Source organism: Tupaia chinensis, unplaced genomic scaffold (assembly GCF_000334495.1).
Source record: "Tupaia chinensis unplaced genomic scaffold, TupChi_1.0 Scaffold143646_1, whole genome shotgun sequence".
Classification (NCBI taxonomy): domain Eukaryota; kingdom Metazoa; phylum Chordata; class Mammalia; order Scandentia; family Tupaiidae; genus Tupaia; species Tupaia belangeri.
The window spans coordinates 893,292-913,366 of record NW_006203494.1 but is presented as its reverse complement, the minus strand read 5'-3'; the positions used below and the strand labels follow the sequence as shown (position 1 = coordinate 913,366).

The following is a 20,075-nucleotide window of genomic DNA, read 5'->3' as shown; positions in this document are numbered from 1 at the left end:
AGTTAACGAACATCGGCCTCACACCCCTAAGTCTGAGGCCCCCCACACGATGCTGCGGCATGAGCAGGCAGCAGCGTGTGGGCACTTACAACACTTGGCTCTTCGATTTCTCTTCTTGGTTAACTTATATAGAACCCAATAAAAGCCATTTTCTTAAAAGAAATCGGTAGCTGCTTATAGAGTAGACTGGTCTCCTCAATTTAGCATGGACACAAAGCGGGCTACTTCCCCCACACTGCGCCCGCGCCTGGGCCAGGTGGGGCTGCCAGGGAGCCCTGCCCACGGCCTGGCAGAGCACATGCAAGGAAGAAGTTCCTGCCACTTCCGTCCTGGCGGGCCGCAGACACGGGGGGCTTCCGGGCTCACCAATTTGCAAGCCTGCCTCCCAGTGACCAAACGTCCCACGTGAGGCTAACCACGCCACAGCTGGCTGCTCCTCCCGTCCCAGAGTCCCCAGAGCTCCGAGTGACGCGCGTCCCCACCCACATTCAACAAGCCACTAGCCACTTCCGCTTACCTTGTTATATCTTCCGTTAGCTGGGCTGGGTCAGGGGGGTAAAACTTAACATTGAATGTGAAGTTCCAAGGGACACCTGTGAGAAGAAACACAGAACAGCCTAATGTTGATGTCTGAGCTGCTGGCTGCTGGAGGTGCCAGCTTTCTCCGAAGCACTGGAACACGGCCATGCTCTGCGGACAGACTTACAAAGATGAAGAGAGAGAGGCCAACTCCGAGGAGCTCGTCCATCTGATGCCTGACTGAATACGTTAGGCTTTCTGCTTGCTTGGTCATTTTAAAAACTGATCTAATTTTATTTATTATTATTCTTCTGAATTTGACCAGAGAGAGAAAGAGGGAGCGAGAGAGAGAGGGGAAGTGAGAAAGCAAGCCTCCAGGGCCAGGACTTGAACCATGATTGGCCATGTGGAAGTCCAGCGGCCTTAGCCACCACACCACCTGCAGGCCCCATGGTTGGTCATTCTTTACTGTGCCAGAGAGTGTGTGCATTTGCCAGAGAGGCAGAGGGGAAAGGCAGCCCTCAACTGGGTGTGGTCAGCTGCGAGCCTCCCTCCTCTCCTCCTCTGCTGGGTCGCTGGGCAAGTCATGGCACATTTCTGCATAGAAGACCAGACTCTCCTGGTGACCTACTATGGTGGGTGCACACATGCACCCAGCGTCCCTGCCAGCCTCCAGGGAGGGGTTTGAAGCATGCCGTCAGCCCTGTCCTCCGGATCCCTCAACCGCTGGCTTATTTTACTAAGGGTTAGAAGCACAGAGGCAGAGTAAGAGGGTGAGCCACCACCTCGTGGGTCAACGCGTTTGTAGCAATGCTTGTCAGCACGGGATCAGCACGCCATCTGGGCCCTGAGGCCTCGCAGGCTCCCGCAGTGTCCTCCGGCTTCAGCATTATCGATTTGTGATACCCGCAAATATCATCTCAAAAAGCCAAAGTACTCTTCTCATCAATAAGAGTGGGATTCGAAGATGATTTTTAAAATAAGAAGGAACAAGGCCAGCAGGTGGCATAGTGGTTAAGGCGCTGGACTTCCACATGGCAGACTGCAGTTCAAGTCCTGGACCTGGCAGCTTGAAACTCACACTGGACGCATGTGCATACACGTCCAAAATCCCGAGAAGAGAATGGAGAAGGGATTGCAGCGTGGCCATCACCCCTGGGGGGATTTGTTTTCTCTCTCTCTGGATCTCTCTCTCCAGTGAGTGCACGTGCCCTGTGGCAAAAATCTCTTAAAATAAATAATTTTTTTAAATAAGGAAGAAGAGGCAATAGAGGTATAGTAGAGATCAGATTAAAATAAAGTGACTTACATACCATTGCTATAAAGATCACATGAGGGTTTTAAAACTCCACCAGAAAGAGAAGGGTAATAGGCAGTGGTATATTAAAACCCCTTCTCTGTCCCAGACCCAGTGGCTTGAAAACCAAAGTGGGTTGAGACCAGCAGGTGGCATGGTGGTTAAGAGTGCTGGACTCCCATCCCACATGGCTGAGCATGGTTCGAGTCTCGGACCTGGTGGCTTGTTTTCTCACTTTCTCTCTCCCTCTCTTTCATTCTGTCCCTCTCTGGTCAAATTTAAATAAATAAAATTGTTTTTAAAAAAGACACCTTATCTGTCATTCCAGATCTCCAATGACCTTGAGTCACAAGACCTAATTAAATGAAAACATTAAAAAAAAAAAAAAAAACTGTATTCCATTTGGACTTTTTTCTCCATTTAACCTATAAAATGAGGAAGTTCAGGTAATTAGAAATAACTATAACTAAACAAAAATGTCCCAAATATTAACTTGCACTTTTGTTAACAGTAAATTTGTTGGTCGATTTTTGCTAGAGGGCACAGTGTTTGCCCGAGAGAGACAGACAGAGAGGGGAAGGGAGAAAGCAGCCCTCACAGGGGCCGGCCGCACTGCAGCTCCTTCTCCTCCAGTGCCCTCTCGGGGCTCCGTGCCGGCAGGACCAGGCAGAGCAGAGGCGGCACCACCGGTGGGCTCGGGGCAGCCCGAGTGCCGGCTGGCCTCTCCCGGGGATGGGCGAAGTGCGAGCGCTGAGGTACAGTAGGCAGAGGGAGGGCCGTGAGAGCAGATTGGGGGGAGGGCACATGTCCCTTGACTGAGTGACAGCGAGACCTCCTCTGGGCCGGAGACCGGTGCTGAGGTCGGAGGTGCCGAGTAATCATTTCTTCATGAGTCAGAATGGACAGTAAGTATTGCAGTGAAAGAAACTAGAAGCTATGTTTGCCTTGTTATGTCTCAAATATTCGGAATATTTTTTGCTCTGACTTGCACTTTAAAACACGGGTTTTTTTTTTTTGTTTGTTTTGTTTTTTTTCACCAGAGAAAAACAGAAAGCAGGAAATCACCCCCCGGGGAGACGGCCATGCCGCAGTCCCTTCTCCTCCGTTCTCCTCTCGGGATCTTGGGCACGCACACGCACACGCACACACACACACACACACACACATGCCTGGAGTGACTTTTCAGCTGCTCAATCCAGGATTCGAACCACGGCTGACTACGGGGGAGTCCAGTGACGTAACTGTCAGGTCATCTGTTGATCCCAAGCTTTTCCTTTTGATTGTCAGAGCACATGTGCGCTCACCAGTGAGAAACAGGACACAAGCCCTTCCCTTCCCCTTCTCTATCCTGCCGGGGCTTGGGCAGGCATGTACACACATCTGGTGTGTCTTAAGCCACCCGGGCAGGGGTTCACACCAAGCTCAGCCACGTGGGAGCTGGCGTCCTTAGCCACGAGGCTATGAGGGCAGTCCCTAAATGAGAGCGAGAGTGACAGTGGAAGGCAGAGGGACAGAGGGGAAGACATAGGAGGTGGGAAAAGAGAGGGGGGAAGAGGGACAGAGGGAGGTATCTTTGACAGGGTCCCCCGACATCTCAACCCTAAACGCTGTTTAGGAAGCCAGGCTCCCCAGCCCAGCCATGCCACCAAGCCTGCACTCGCTCCACTGTGGCGAGGTGAGGTCCGGAGGGGCCCTTCTTCTCTAGTTTGGGAAAGACGATGCAGTGTGAGACAAGGTCTGAGGAGAACAAGGCGCTGCAAGTGCTTTCTCCTAAGGGACCAACAAAAAGCGAAGTCTGTTTCCAGGTGACAGAGCTAAAGCTCACTAGCCACGATGGGAACACTGCTGAGGGGTCAGCAGGCGCGTAACGGCTACGCCACTGGACCCCCACGTAGCCGCCCCGGCTCAAGAACTGGACCTGGTGGCTTGACACACACTGGGTGCGTGCGTGCCCAAGATCCCGAGGGGAGAGCGGAGGAGAAGGGACTGCGGCGTGGCCACCCCCCGGGTGATTTCCTGCTCTCTGTCTCTGTCCCTCTGGGACACACGTGTCCTATCTCTATAGCAAACCCTCTAAAAAGAGAGATACTACCGCGCTTCCTGGAAGTCTCTGCAAAATAGAGTAAAGGAACGGGGATTCCAAACGAGGGAGAAAGCCTGCCCCAGCCACGGGGTGTGGGGCGGCAAAATGCCCCTCGGCCCTCTCCCCTGGAGCAGCCTCCCTCCCAGGACCCAGTCTGTGCCGAGGACCAGCGGCAGCCCTGGGCCACGCGAGCACCCTGCTCTTCTGCCCCTCCCGCCTATGAGCGCCAGTGCTTCCCACGGACAGAGGGCGGAGGGCGGCCGGGAGGGGCCGAAGGAGCTGCAGAGGGCAACTCGGAGCGAGGCTGGACGCCCGGGGCCAGGCAGCGGGAGCTGGGCAGACAGTAAGCGGGCTCCACGGCGTGGTACTGGCTCTGGGTCACCACATTTCGGGTGCGACTGGCACCTGCCTGTCCTCTGGGCACCTCTGCACTTTCCCACCTGCTCCTCTCAGCTGTCCCTCTCCCCAGCTGCGCCTTGCTGTCACTAACCTCACTCTGCCCTGCATCTCGGTGTGCACCCCTGCTGCACCCTCTGTGACAGGGCCTCCTCCCCAGGGAGGGCTGCATCTCCGTTTCATGACCAGCTGTGACAGCTCACGGCCTCGGCCGGAACCCTCTGACCCACTAAGAGAACAATGAACCACAGAAAGGATGGCATCCACTTACCACGGACCTGCTTTCTGATCTCTTTGGCCGAATCCAGCCATGTCTGCAAAGAGAAGAAAAGGCGTTGACACAGCGCTCCGAAAAACACGCCGCGCGGAGGGCAGGACGCAGCGGCGCCAGACCACGGTGCCTCCAGGTCACCTCCCCTCCTCCGGCAGTGATGGGCAGAGCCAGCCAGCCAGCCGGGGCCAAGTCCTAGCACACACGCCCTGGTGGGCTACGTCCTCTCAGCACCCCTAAAAGTGAGGGTCAGGCGGCAGTGCCCCCTCGTGGCTACCGGGAACAATCACGGGGCTGCCCAGGAGCCGCATCCCTCCTGCCGTCCAGGAGAGCTCTGCACAGGACCGACAGCATCTGGCCATCCTGCCGCCGACAGCGCTCAATGAATGGGCGTCTGTGAGCCCTGCATGCTGCCCCTGCCGAGCTCTCCCGCCAGGGCTCTGGCCCTGAGCTCCTCCTGGCCCACACACGGTGGACGGTGCCAATGACAGCCCGGGAGAGCCCTGCCGTTGCAGCTGTCGCTCGCCCCTTCAGGAATGGCATAAAGACAGCCACTTCCACCTCTGGAGAACTGTTTATAACATCTCGTCAAATGGAAGACACTCATGGAGCAGCAGGACACGAGCTGTCGAGTCCTGCTCAGGACTATGACCCTCCCCTCCCCGGGAGCCCCTCACCTGCACCCTCCTCCTGCCCCCACCCCCGTGGCCTCAGAAAAGTAAGGCGGGAGTACCTTACAGCTCTTTTCTAAATACCACTAAAAGTCAGATAAACCTCTTCTAAAGAGCTTTTATTATTTTATTTAAACTTGCCAGAGAGAAATAGAAAGAGAGAGGGATGAAGCACCCCCAGCTGGGCATGGTCATGACACAGCCCCTTCCCTAGCCCCTCCGGGTCCGGGTTGGGGCACACATGCACACACGCCTTGCACAGGGCCAGGGCCTGAACTGTGTGGTTCACCACGTGGGATCACCTCCCTTCACACCAGGCCAGGGCCAGTCCCAGAACTCTTAATGAAGATCACGTCCTGCCCCTTTGGAACGGAAACTTCCACCAGGGTCAAGCAACTTCGTTTCCATCATTTCAAGAGACCTTCCCAAAGTGACCGTAAGCTCCCAGGTTCGAGGCACCAGGGTGACACAGAGGCTGCTCCCGGGTCTATGGCAATCAAAGAGGCGCCCAGGGTGAAGCTGCCTTGCACAGCTCGACCCCGGCCAAACCCAAAAGAAGAACTTCCGGAGATAACAAATCAGATGGGCACAAGGGTAAGCACTGTCTCCCAGGTTCAGCAAGTCAACTCCCAGCCTCTGATTTAGCACCAAACTTCCGAGGAGGGCTTCCGAGTGCTAGGCCCTGTGGCTACAAAAAAAGATTTAAAAACAGCACATACCTTCAAGAGGCTGTCATTTAAAAAAAAAAAAAAAGAAAAAAGAATGATTTATTTTCCCCCAAATATACCATGCAGGGCACACGTGCTCAGAGAGAGAGAGAGGGGAAGCTGAGAAAGCGAGCTGCCAGTCCAGGACGCGAGCCGTGGTCAGCCGTGTGGAGTCCAGCCCCAGCACACCACCTGCTGGCCCAAGAGGAGTGAAGAGCGTGTGGAGAGCAGGTCCCGGCTGGCTGCAGTGACGGAGCGGGCAGCGACGCTGTGACAGTCGGAGGAACGCACTGACCATGCCTCGTCCCTCGTGGGGGGCCCACACCGAGTCTTCGGCACCAAACGAGAGTCAGCCAGCCAGAGCAGAGAGGAGCGAAGGCCACCTGCAGCTAGCCACGAGGTCACAGGGTAGGACAGACGCCCACCACACAGAAGGGCCAGGTCAGGAGGCGGGTGCTGCACCTCGAAACTGGCCTTTACCAAGTTCTGGGCAAGTGGGAGCCCTGGAAGAATTTCAAACAGCGTGACACAAATTAAAGGAAGCAGGGCCATAGAGAGTCCAAGTGAGACTGGAGAGTGACCGCCACGTTCCAGCGAGGGGCAGGGAGGCCACAGGCTTTGAAGAGAGCCCGGCCCGGCGCTGCTCGTTCGTGGGGCAGCCTCACACAGGCGTCTTCCTTAGCCTCGCTTTTCTCATGTGAGTGGGGACACTCCCCTCCTCCCTGCACTAGTGTGGACGGACTGACTGCAAACAGGGCCAGGGCCGGCAGGTGGCTACGGGCACGGGGCTCCCACGGAGGCTTGAGGAACAAGTGGGCCGTGTGCCTGCGTGTGCCTGCGTGTGTCCGAAATCCCGAAAGGAGGGAGAAACAGTGGGGGACAGCATGGTTGCCCCTACGAGGCTCCCCTTCTCACTCTCCTGTCTCTCTGGCAAGCACACATGCTCTCTAGCACATTAAACGACAACAAAACAGAAGAAGAAATATCAGAAAAAGAACAAATTTCATGAAAAAGAAAAAAACTAGAAACGACCCACATGCCCCCCCGGCGACAGAACGAACAAACCGTGCTACCCACACATTTATACGGGCAGGGACTAAAGGCATGTTCGGAGATCCGAGAGGGGTGCTTCATCAGGGAGCTGGGGTCGGGGCCAGGGCCGGAGACCGGGCTGCGTCTCCAGTGAGACAGTGACAAGACGTGACGGGAGACTGCAGAGTCACCGGAGGGGCTCAGCTCGGGCAGTCAGAAGCCCACCAGGCTGCAGAGCCGGCACCACGCTTCAACCGCAATCCGAGGCCCAGCCCGGCAGGAGGACTGAAGGGCGGGAGGGTACTGTTCTCCCTTGCACAAGCACACACTCTAGCATGAAACTGAAAAATACAAGTCACCCCGGGAGCACGTCGACAGTGGCCTGAAAGGACGTGAACAGGGCTGCCAGGACACGCGGGCTTAAGGGAGGGCTGCTGGGAGAGCAGGACGCGGGTGCCAGGACCCGAAGGGGCGGGAGGCCTCAGGCTGGGGTGACCGAGGCCATCACAGCCACAGAGCACATAAGCAGTGAGAAGACGGGGTGTGCGAGTGCACGGGCGGGTGTGGGAGTGTGTGGGCAGGTGTGCGAGTGCACAGGCAGGTGTGGGAGTGTGTGGGCAGGTGTGCGAGTGTATGGGCAGGTGTGGGAGTGTGCAGGCAGGCATGTGAGTGGACAGGCAGGTGTGCGAGTGCACGGGCAGGTGTGAGTGCGGACAGGTGTGCGAGTGCACGGGCAGGTGTGGGAGTGTGCGGGTAGGTGTGTGAGTGCACGGGCGTATGTGCAAGTGAGCGAGCAGGCAGGAGTGTGGCCAACCGGGGTGCTGCGGGGGACAGAAACAGCAAAACCATGGGGAACTGCTCAGGTCGCAGGGCTGACACTGCCCACCCAACACTGGCAACGCCACTCGGAGGGAGACGCCCGACAGCAGCACGTGTCACATGTGAGAATGTCCCCGCAGGATTCCAGAAAGCCCAGACAGCACACGGCCAAATGCCATTGGCAGCGAGGGGACAGAGAGGACGCAGACAGGCGTTCACTCCACAGTGACAACGGGGGCTGTGTTCTTGCAAAAGCACAGACAAATCTCCAGGAGACGGCGAACAAGAGGAAAGCTGCGAAACTCCCGTGCAGTTTAAACGCCGGTGAGATGCCGGCGACAGATGTCAAGAAACTGCTTTTGACAGGAAATGGGAGATGAAGTGACAGACATGGGCTGGGGACAGCAAGCAGAGGGGAACCAGGGGAGAGCCCGGAGTCCATACGATGTTTTGTTTTCATCCCCAGATGCGACGGCGGTGTGTGGCGCTAAACAGAAGTCACCGGGCAACGTTTCTGACCGAGCACTTCACCAGGCCGCAGGGGCCGAAAATGACTGAGCCAAGAGAAGTCCCTCTTGCTAAAGGCCACAACAGCAGATCAAAGGTTTTTTCCTTTATTCATAACTGTGCACACACAGCACCTCCACAGGGTCTGTCAGGCTTCGGGCCCCTTCCCCGAGCCCCCAGTCCACTAGAGCACACGTGCCTGGGTGTTTTGGGGGACCCAGCCGGGGATCCCCACCTCAGGTGCCATGTCAGACTCAAGTTTCCGAGTAGCACGTGACCGCCATGCCACAGGGTGGCCCCCCAAACTGGACATTTGAGGAAGCAGGTGGATCCCCTAACAGAGCAGCTTTCCTTGCAACTAGGAGATCCCAGTCTGCCTCCGCCAGTTTACCGAGGAAGCCCCTCCACTCTGACGCTTACACAGAAGTAACCCGACGTGAGCCAGGTTTCTCTCTATTGTTCTGTGTCCCTGTTCCCACAGTATAAAAATGAAAATCTGTTCTATTTTGCTAGATTTGTGAGTTGCAAATAAAAGCCAATTTGATTCTTCACAAAATGTGTTGTAATTCTGTCTTTTCGAATGCCTGAAATGAAGTCAATACCCTGGCGAGATACGACGGGCTGTAAGTAACTGAGGGCTCTGGTCTTCAGCATACGCTACCTAAAACAGGACAGGGAGATCGTTCGACCGGAAGGTGCTCCCGACACAGCTCGAGAACAGACATATGTTGCTTTAAGCCGTGCATAGCCTGGATGGTTGGTAATTTCATTTTTAAATAATACTATCATAGCAATGATGACATCTGATTTTTATTTTGAGTGCTTACTCCAAGTTGGACACCACATGACACGCTGTTACACGGATTCAGAGCAAGCTTGTGACGCTATTCTCCCAAGTGCAGCGTCTCACTGTTTCAACAGACGTTTACTGAGGCCAGCCACCGTGCCGGAGGAGGACATTCTGCAGAAATCAGTCCAGACACAGCAGGCACAGGCCCACAGCAATGCCGGAGACCAGCCGCCATGGGAAGTGACTGAAACCTTAGAGCCCTAAGAACAAAAATAAAATTTAAAAATTCTACTACCATGACTCTGTAAAGGGTGAGGGAAAAGGGAAAAAGTCTACAGAAAGTCAAAAATCAGAATGGCTTGGGAACCAGCAGTTAGTGTAATGGCTATGTCACTGGATTCCCACGTAGTCAACCGCGGTTTGTGTCCCGGACCCGGTGGCTTAAAACTCACGCCGGGCGCGTGTGCGTGCGTGCCCAAGATCCCGAGAGGAGAATGGAGGAGAAGGGATTGCGGCGTGACCATCCCCCCTGGGGGGTGATTTCTCGCTTTCTGTCTCTATGTCTCTCTCTGTCTGTCTGGCGAGCGCACGCGCCCTACAGTGAAAATCTCTCCAAAAAAAAAAAAAAAAAAAAAGAAGGGTTCTGACTCACAGTTCTGAGGGCATCAGGGACTGGCAGAGGGCAGGGCTTTCAGCAAGTGACCCTGTGGCCTTCTCTCTCCCCTGGGGGGTGATTGCTCACTCTCTGTCTCTGTGTCTCCCTCTGTCCTTCTGGCAAGTGCACATGCCTTACAACAGAAATCTCTCATAAATATATATGTACCACAAAGAATACACAGGCAATGGGCTTCTACTTAATATATGAATTCTATGGGCCGGGTAAGTGGCTTTGTGGTTAAAGACACTGGAATCCCACATGGCCGACTGTGGTTCAAGTCCCAGAACTTGCAGCTTGCTTTCTTACCTTCTCTCTCTCTCTCTTTCTCTCACTCTGTCCCTCTCTGGTCAAATTAAAATAAATAAATAAAGTTAAATAAAAATAATTCTTTTAAAAAATATATGAATTCTAGGGACCAGCAGTTAGCGTAACGGCTATGTCGCTGAACTCCCATGTAGTTGATCACAATTCGAGTCCCAGACCCTCTGGCTTAAACTCACACCAGGTGCGTGTGCATGCGTGCCCAAGATCCTGAAGGGAGAATGGAGGAGAGGGGATTGCGGTGTGGCCATCCCCCCTCGGGAGTGATTTTTGCTTTCTGTCTCTATGTCTCCCTCTGTCTTTCTGACGAGCGCACGCGCTCTATAGCAAAAACCTCTCCAAAAAAAGAGAAAAATGAACTCTAGAAGGAAAAAGGCAGAGTAATCTGGTCTGGCGCCAGGTACACCGTGTCTGGTGGAAACGGTGAACACACCCGGCACCCGCAGAGCTGAAGCAGACATGGCAGCTGCGCAGGCTGCAAGCAGAGTCCTCACCTTGGAGGTCGCGCTCTCCCAAATGGCCAGACCAAAGTAGTCTTCTTCCAGGAGGTTGAGGTGCTCGCACACTCGTTTAAGCAGATCTTGTCCCTTGGCGTGTTTCTGCAAAAAATGCACATATTTAAATGAGGCTTCTCACTCGGACGGTTGTCCCCGCGCGGGACACACCACTTCCAGCGCCCTCGTCTGCCTCTGGTTACTAACAGGCCTTGAGATGGCTGCTGCACAGCCCAAGCAGGACATGGTTCCAACCCCTGTTCCTCCAGCTGTCAGCGTGCACAGCACGGAGCAGTCTGCCGTCCCGCACCCGTCTCCCACGCCTTCCTAAACACTCGTTCTTCACTTTCCGCGCAGTGCCTCCTGAGGCGAGCCATGGCTGCCGTCGGTCACCACGACACTGGAGCCAGCCACCAACACGGACAGTCCATCACAGCTGTGGACGTCACTTGGCTGCCGTGTTCCCAGCCAAAGTTCCAGGAGGGAGATCGGCACCAACTCCTACGAGCTCTTTCAGAAAAGTGAAGTAAAATTCCAGAAGGCCTATACGCAATGCCTGTGGGAATGTCTCGCTCAGTGACGCATGAGCCATTTTCTTATAATTTCTCTACCTAGAAATGAAACCACTCCCGCACCTGAACACCTGTGCATTCCTGTTTAGACGAAGTGCCCTAACTTCAAGGGTGAGATTTAGAGTAAAACACCCCGGCCCTTCCGTTCACTAGCTAAACACGGGGTGGACCCGGTTACTCTTCCTGAACGTCCGCGTTCTCACCTGTAAATGGTGACTATTTGCAGCTATCCTATCTATTGAATTATTGGGGGAAATAAAATCAAACGCACTAATGCCATCTAAGAAATTCATACAAAAACACTTTGTAAAACTGGGGGTCTGTTTCTGGCACACGTCCACGACAGCCTCAGTGAGCGGGGCGGTTTGAGGGTGACTCACGTGAGCGCCCACTCCTCTTTTGCCGTAACCCACTCGGACCGCATCCCTCTCTCCAAGCACTTCCCCCGATTGTTTCCCTCTAACTAACAAAAGGTCATTTGGAATTCATCGCGTACAGGTCTCTAGCCCTCTTCCTGTGGTTCCCAAACCTAGTTCTGAAAACAAAGTGTCTGTGGCCTCGGGTTGCTACCGCTGCAGTAGCTCATCTGAGGGCAGACGACCCAGAGCCGGCCTAACCGCCACGCATGCGCCGCAGCGTCCGCCCCGGCGTCTTCCACCCTGGAAACCGACATGCTTGCCACCTCCCTCCACCCCCAAGTACTCAGCTCTGAAACAGCGGCACCGAGGTCTCAGGCGTACGGACCTACCTTCCGGAGCTTGATCTAAAGGGCAAGGTCAGAGGTGGAAAAGCCTTTCCTGCGTCAAAGCTGGCTAGTGGCCAAGAGGGAGAAAAAGCAAACCCACATCTTCTCTAGTTACCACGTATGACTGCTTTTTCCTTTCTGTCTTTTTTTCCTCTACTTTTTAATGCCAGTGGGTACCTGCGCTCACCAGAGAGACAGAGAGGAAGAGGGAGAGAGCGCCCCCTGTGGGGCATGGCATGCTGCCACCCCTTTCCATTGCTCCCCTGGTGGGATTCCGGGCGTGCTCGCACGCATGCCCAGTGTCTTTTTCAAGTCACCAGGGCTAGCATCCAAACCAGGGTCAGCCACATGGGATTCAGCTCCCTAACCACTAGGCTATGGAGCTAGCCCTTTGTCCTTTTTCTTAATTTACTGATTTACTGAGAGAGAGAGAGAGACAGCACCCCCAGCTGGGTCCCGATCTGATTCACAGCAGCTCCGGCCTGCCTGGACCCCACGCACATGCGTGCCCAGTGTACTCAGGGAGGCCACAGATGTAGTCGGGCACCTTCTCCGGCAGGTCCGATGACAGTGCCGTCTCCACCCCTGCCCACCAGCCTGCCCCCGGGAGGGAGGAGCTATTTTCAAAGTGTGACAATATATTCTTCATGACTACCTTTTCAAAACTTAAGAGAGGATATCTTTTAATAACTACAGAATAGGGACCAGCGGGTGGCATGGTGGTTAAGGCTCTGGACACTCCCACATGGCTGACCATGGTTTAAGTCTTGGACCTGGTGGCTTGCTCTCTCTCTCTCTCTCTCTCTCTGAGTCTCTCTCTCTGGTCAGATTAAAATATATGAATAAATAAAATAAAATAATTCTCTTTTTTTTTAGAAAGAATTGGTATTTTTAAAATTGTTTTATTCATTTTTTTTCACATAAGTCTTGCCAGAGAAAGATAGAGACAGAGAGAAAGAGAGAAATAGAGCAAGCTGCCAGGTTTGGGACTCAAATCGTGGGAATTTCAGACTATTTATTTTTGTATAGCTATATCTGCATTTGCACACGGACAATTTTATTCAGAAATAATTTGCTATGCACTTAAGATACAAGTAAATGTGATTTAATGTTTTATCAATAAAAGCTACTCTTAGCAACAATTACAACACGTGTTCATATCAAGCTCATGACAACTGACTATTACTACTCCAGTTCAGAACAGTAGTTACTAGGGCTGGCCCTGTGGCCTGGTTTTTAAGGGAGCTAGATCCCACGTGACCAATCACAGTTCGAATCCCAATGGACAATACACCCTATGTGTGTGTATTTGTGCCCAAAATCTTGACCGGAAAGAGAAATGGAAGAAGAGGGGTTAGGGTGACCATGCCCCATGGGGGGGGCTTCTTTCCCTCTCCCTCCCTCCTTCTCTCTGGCAAGCATACATGCCCTCTACCAATGGAAGAAGTAAGATAAGGATAAATTTAGGGACCAGCAGATGGCGTAATGGCAAGGTGGCTGGACTCCCATGCGGTCGGCCATGGTTTGAGTCCCAGATCCAATGCTTAAACCCACACCTGGGGCCCGTGTGAGCATGGCCAAAATCCCAAGGCAGAATGGAAGACAAGGGCATATGGTGTGGCACCCCGGGGGGCTGATTTCTCACTTTTTGTCTGTCTTTCCAGGGAGCGCATGCCCTATAGCAAAAAAAAACAAACAAAAACCCTCTCTAAAAACAAATTAATAAATAAATAAAAACTTTAAGAAACAGATTTTATTTTAACTGGCCCAAAAGGAACAAAAAAGAGTAACAATACAACTGACATTTTAAATTTAATCTTGATGCGATTACTTATTCTTTTAGAAAATAAGAGAACTTGAAGAAATACCGTTACTTGATTTAAATGTGTACATATGCTATCTCAGGGGACTAACGAAATACAGCAAGTGAACAGACGTTCATAAAGATTTCGAGAAGGGAGAGCAGGAGCCGTGGTAACTCCATTTTCTTAATCTGCCAGAGGGTACCTGTATTTACCAGGAAAAGCACGAGGGGCAGAGGCAGAGAGAAAAGGCGGCCCCTAACGGCGCGGTCACACACGAGCCCTCTGCTCTGCCTCTCCTCCGTCGGGACCTCAGACACTCAGCAGGTTCTTCAAGCTGCGGGCCGGCGTTCCAGTCTCACTCTCACAGGTAGGCTTAGGGACGGCCGGACCTAACACTAGACACCAAGGCGACCCGGAAACCGCGTGTGTAAGCCACGTTCTCCAGACGGTGGCACACCCTAACTCACAGCACTTTGGCAGATACGGGAAACACCGCAGAAGAAAGCGGGGCTCACCCGGAACCCCAGCCCGTCCACAGAAAACACCATCAACATTTCAGTCCACAGGGACGGCCACGGGAGTGGGGTGGTCGAGAAACGACCCGAGCGCCGACTGCAGGGCCGGGCGGCGCGCACTCACCTCCGCCACACACTCGTACACCGTGTCGTCCAGCAGGGAGACCTTGCAATGCATGCTTCTGGGCCTTCGGGCGGGCTTCTGGGGCGCGCCTGCTTCCCCTGCCTTTGAGTCAGGACCCTCTTTGCCTCCTGTTTCGGACTCTTCACGTCCTCCCTCCTTCGTTTCCAAATCCGGATCTTCTCTGGGCTCTTCCTGGGCAGGCTGCAGGTCCACGGCATCAGCAGTCAGTGAGAGCATTCACAAACAAGCTGCATGCACGCCCCGGTCCGAGCCCCACCAGCCGAAGCCCTCTCTGACAAGAACGGTCAAAGCCAAGACTGGAGACACTAGTATGGAACACTTGCCCTCACAGACAACGCACACCCCGGACCTGCAGACGCTGCCGCTCACGGCTGCCTCCATCGGACCACGACCGGGGGTTCCAGGCCAGCCAGGGCTGTCGGTCTGTTGCCCTTGGCGCCCTCGGCGTCATGCCCTCTCCCCGCTGTGACTGCACTGTCACCTGACCTTGCTGAACGTTATCAAAACTCCTTCTTCTCTTTAAGATTTTTACCACAGGGTGCATGTGCTCAGCAGAGAGAGACAGAGGACGGCAAAGTGAGACATCCCCCAGGGAATGCCACACTGCAATCCTTCAAGACTTGAACTGCAGAGCCGGCCAGGTGGGACCCAGTGCCATAACCACCACGCCACCTCCTGGCCTAGAGTGCATCAAAGCTTTACCACACAATGGGACCAGCAGATGGGTAATGGTTGCATAATGGTTACATCGCCAGACTCCCACATGGCTGACGGGGCTCGAGTCCCAGAAACTCAGGCCGGCCACATGTGCGTGTGTGCCCAAAATCTCAAGAGGAGGACAGATGAGATGGGACTGCAGCATGGCCATCCCCTATAGCGAAAACCTTTCCAAAAAAAAATATATATATATTCTCTTGAAATTTTAACACTATTACATTCTTTTCCTTCATATATAGAAAAAAATATACCTGTATATAATTTATCTCAATTCAATAAAATCTTAATAAATAAGACTTCATTTTGGGGGAGTGGGGGGGAGAGGTTTTCGCTATAGGGCGCATGCACTCACCAGACAGACAGAGACAGAGAGACAGAAAGCGAGAAATCACCCCCCAGGGGGGATGGCCACGCCGCAATCCCTTCTCCATTCTCCTCTTGGGATCTAGGGCATGCACGCACACGCGCCTGGCATGAGTTTAAGCCACTGGGTCCAGAACTCGAACCACGGTCGACTACATGGGAGTCCAGCGACATAGCCATTACGCCAACTGCTGGTCCCGAGACCTCAATTAAAGTTAACTTTGTCCATCATCTGTTTCAACTTGTGTACAGTCAGTAAGTTCCGATTCGAATGCTCACACGTGAAGCAGGGGGTAAAATCAGCTAAGAGCCTCCTGGAAGCACCAGAGTTCCTGGAAGTGGGTCCAGCTGAACTCTGGGCATCCCTGGAAGGAAAGCAAAGCAGAGGCACTGAGCTCCGAGGGCTCCGCTGCCTTCACGGCCCACGTCTTTGCGCAGTGCATGGCAGCTGGCACTGACGAGCTTCTCGGACGCTGGCCACCGATGTCCTAGGAGCGCTACTGTTCTTCAGTCCTCGTGGTGACCGAGTGAGGACGGTATTGCAATTCCCTACTGCACAGAGGGGGCTAAAAAGATGAAGTGTGGCTTCCCTGTGATCTGAACCCTACAGTCCCACAGCCTGCACTCTGACGGTGCCCCATGGTGCATCTGGCCAACCTTGCTTCACTAGAGCCAAGTGCATAGTAACTACGTGGCCCTGACCTTACGCCTAGCACTTCGAATAAGCAGTATCTTTAGAAATGCATGTAATATTTTTAGAAAACCCTCATAAAACAATATAGCCCAAACCTCGGACCTCAACTAAAAACATAAAGACTTCTATTTTTAATAATGTAGATACTGGGGACCAGCAGGTGGCACAGAGGGTAGGGCACTGGACTCCCACATGGCTGACCATGGTTTGGGTCCCAGACCTGGTGGCTTGAAATCATGCTGAGAGCATGTGCACGCATGCCCAAAATCCCAGGAAGAGGAAGGAGGAGAAGGCGCTGTGGTGTGGCCATCCCCTCGGGGGCTGATTTCTTACTTCCCTTCCCACTCTCTCTGTCTCTCTGGAGAGCACACACACACCCTATGACAAAAACCTCTTAAAAAAAGAAAAATACAAAAAAAAATAATGCAGATAATGTTCACGTGCTTCAGGTTTAAGACTTTGAAACAACCTTTCATTTGTAGATGATAAAGCTTAAGAGAAATGAGATTCCCAGAAAATAATTTGAGTATAGTACAAAACAGCCCGTTTGGGGGACAAAGGAACAGATTCACAATTCGTGTTTAAAGTACTTACACCGGGACACAATGAGGGCCCAGCCTAGTCCACACTGCTCAGGTACAGGAGGGGCGGGGCCTATCACCTAGGTCTGGAGCTCCTGGAAACATGCCGGAGCTGAAAAAGGCCACTGGCAAGGCGGGCACAGTTCGAACCTGCCATAGCCCTCTGGAGGGCTTGACCCTTCACACAGCCTTCACGGGGCGTCCGCAGGACACCTGCTGAAACCACCGCACTCCCAGCAGTTCCACCAAAAGGAACGCTACACCAGCTTGCTTCTTTGTCCTCCTTCATTAAAAATCTCTTTTTTTAAATGTTATTTATCATCATTATTCTTCAACTTTGACCAGAGAGAGACAGAAAGGAGGGGAGGGTGAGAAAGCGAGCTGTTTGGTTTGGGACCTGAACCATGGTCAGCCATGTGGGAGTCCAGCACCACACCACCTGCGGCCCCGTAAAATAATCTCTAAGTTGTTTCATTACAACAGCAGAATTATTTCTGGGCTTCATAAGCTCATTTGGTATTTGCTCTTACTTACAGAGCATCTTTTTCAAACTCAAGTTCCCACTAACTACGTCGACTTCCCTCCTTTCCTTACAGACGGCACGAGTGAGTGCTCACAGCGAGACAGACAGAAAGGGGGAGGCGAAGCAGCCACGCCACAGTCCCTCTTCCCATTTCTCCATCCCGTCCGGGTCTGGGGCATGCACGTGGGCCCAGCGTGTCTTCCAAGCTGCCGAGGCCACGGCTCAAACCGTGCGGCTAGATGTGGGACCCGGCTCCCGTAACCACCAGGCCATGGGGCCGGCCCTGCACACCTCTCTCAAGAGCAGAAAGGAGCTTCAAGGTGCTCACGGTCGGAGCCCAGCTGGCCGGCCGGCAAGACACAGCCCAGCGTCTGCGAGGGAGAGGCAAGCCCACGGCCGGCCCTCCCAGGCCACTCCCACGCCCACGAACCTTACCTGCGTCTCCGCGCTGCTGAGCGAATGGAGATCCAGGGACGGGTCTGTTTTGAGCTCGGGTTCGGGAGCTGCAATTGGGGCCTTTAGGATGAGCTCCTCATCGAGACCGGGCCCTGAGCCGGTCTCCCTCTGGCCTCCTTCGCCCTTCTCTTTATCGGGCTCTGCCTCTCTGCCTTCTTCCTCCGACAGCTGCGACCTGGGCCTTCTGAGAAAAGAGGAGAAGAGCCGTGACAGGCCCCTGCCCTCTGACGTCCGCTCCTTGTTCCTGGTCAAGTCCCCATGGGTCGGGGTGTCCCCATGGGACGCTTTCAGCTTCTGCTCACAATGGCTCTCCCCCTCGGCCGCTGCGGGACAGGCCTCTTCCAGCTGAGCTTCCCGGCGGCCCGGGTCTGCAGCTCCGTCCACCTCTTCCTTCTGCTGCTGCTGCGGTGGATTTCCCGCCTCAGTTGCCGGGTTCTTCTCTGTGGTCATGATGTCGCTGTTACAAGGAATACGGGACAGGCTCAGAGGCAGACACCCCCACGCCTACAGCTGAAACACCCAGGTGCTGCGTCACCGAGAAACAGAGCCCCCGGCCATCATGCAGGCTTCCCACTAACCTGCGGAAGCGCGCGCCCGCCCCGTCACCAGTGCCACGGGCACAGGGACGACTTCAAAGCAGCACCCACGGGGCCGCCTCGAGAGTCAGATGTGGGGAGCTCAGACCCTTCCCAGCTTCACCCTCCCCGGACAAAGAGAAAGAGGACCTGATTCGCATCCTGTCCCCTCTGAGGTGGCAAGCCGAGGGTGCAGGGTTTGGAGGGATTATTCTTCATAAATTCTCTACACCCAAGAGGAAGTGAGGCCGAACAGCCCTTAGCTGTCCTGTGTCTCCGGAGCACGGGTCCTCTGCAGCCACCCACTGTCAGACCCGACAACGGCAGTGACAGGCACACGGCCAAGGAACGGCGCGGACTCTCCTGAGGTTTCAGGGGACAATACCAAACGACAACTTCGCTCAGAAATACCCATGTTCAGGTCTTCAGGACTTCTGCTGGGAAATGTGATTTTGAAAGCTCATCGACTTTCCCAAGACAGGGTCTCGTTGGGACCAGCAGTTAGCGTAATGGCTATGTTGCTGAACTCCGATGTAGCCAACCGCGGTTCGAGTCCCAGACCCGGTGGCTTAAACTCACGCCAGGCGTGTGAAGGGATTGTGGCATGGCCATCCCCCGAGGGGGGTGATTTCTCGCTTTCTGTCTCTCTGTCTCTCTCCGTCTTTCTGGTGATCGCACGTGCCCTATAGCAAAAACCTCTCAAAAAAAAAAGTAAAAAAAACAAAAGACAGGGTCTCACCCTGTCATGGTCCTGCCTCAGCATGGAGCAGCTGGGAGGACAGGCACAGGGTCACTGGGCTGGCCAGGCCAGCTGCTGCCACACCCAAGCCTGCACTCCTGCCGCAGCCTTCGGGCACGTGCCTGCTCCCAGGGGAGCCTGGGTGGCCCCCAGGCGCTCCGCCACCACGGCTGGGCCAAGCGCGGCACCTTCGGAGTGGGAAGTGAAACTCCCAAGAAAGGAAACGGCCGGAGCCAGAGGCGACGCAGACACGGAAATGCCGAGGCCAAGGGGGGTACGTGGCGGGGACCCCACAGACCTCCAGCTGGTCCCCAGCCTCACCTCCAGGCCCCAGTTTGCTCAGCCCCACCACGGAGCCGGAAAAGCCTGTCACGCGGAGACCCTAACAGCCAGCACGCAGGGCGACACTGACCACGCTGCCCTCGGCGCCGCTGGTGCTCACACCGCGGCATCCACAGCTGTCCCACTCCCGGCTGCTGAGGCCGAGTGAAGGCCTGACTCGGACTCTCCTAGCTGCCCTTCCCCGGGTCGTCCCACCGGCTCTCTCGGCTGCCCTGCTGGCTACTGGGAGGCCAGTCACAGCTCAGGGCCCGCCCTGACACCTCCCCTCGGCCCCTGCCCTGGGCTCCATCCGCCAGCAGCACCTGCTCCATACGCCACCGGCCCACGGGCCACTCCTGCCTGCTGCCCATGGCTAAGCTGAGGTTCCGTGAGGGCAGGGACGCCGCTGTCGCTAAAGTCACTATGTGCCCTGACGGGTACTGCTCGAGCGTGCTTACTGTGGCCCAGCCACGGTGGCACGGTGGCACGGGCAGAGGCTGCAGCTGAGCCACAGCACAGCCCACTGCTCAGGAGGGAGGCGCACGCTGGACCATGGGGAGGCCCGAGCGTGTCAGGCACACATGGATGCCCAGGACCCCTGCTGGGCAGAGGCACAGGCGTCATGGTGTGGCAAGACCTTGTGAATGACGGCTATCCTCCTCCCTGTGTCTCTCTCAAGAACGAACATTTTGAGGACCAGCAGTTAGCGTAATGGCTATGTCTCTGGACTCCCGTATAGCCGACCACGGTTCAAGTCCT

At 54.6% G+C, this 20,075-nt stretch overlaps 1 protein-coding gene across 1 annotated transcript in view; it reads right to left on the bottom strand.

The window, feature by feature from the left end:
* Positions 1-18,138, bottom strand: part of EPB41 (erythrocyte membrane protein band 4.1) — a gene marked incomplete in the record, with an annotated part of 98,272 nt that extends 80,134 nt beyond the window's left edge. Inside the window, 5 exon segments of the mRNA XM_027766723.1 lie at positions 518-593; positions 4,567-4,609; positions 10,566-10,670; positions 14,327-14,527; positions 17,661-18,138. Of these exon segments, the coding sequence (XP_027622524.1) occupies positions 518-593; positions 4,567-4,609; positions 10,566-10,670; positions 14,327-14,527; positions 17,661-18,131 (896 nt within the window).
* Between the last annotated feature and the right edge of the window lie 1,937 nt (positions 18,139-20,075).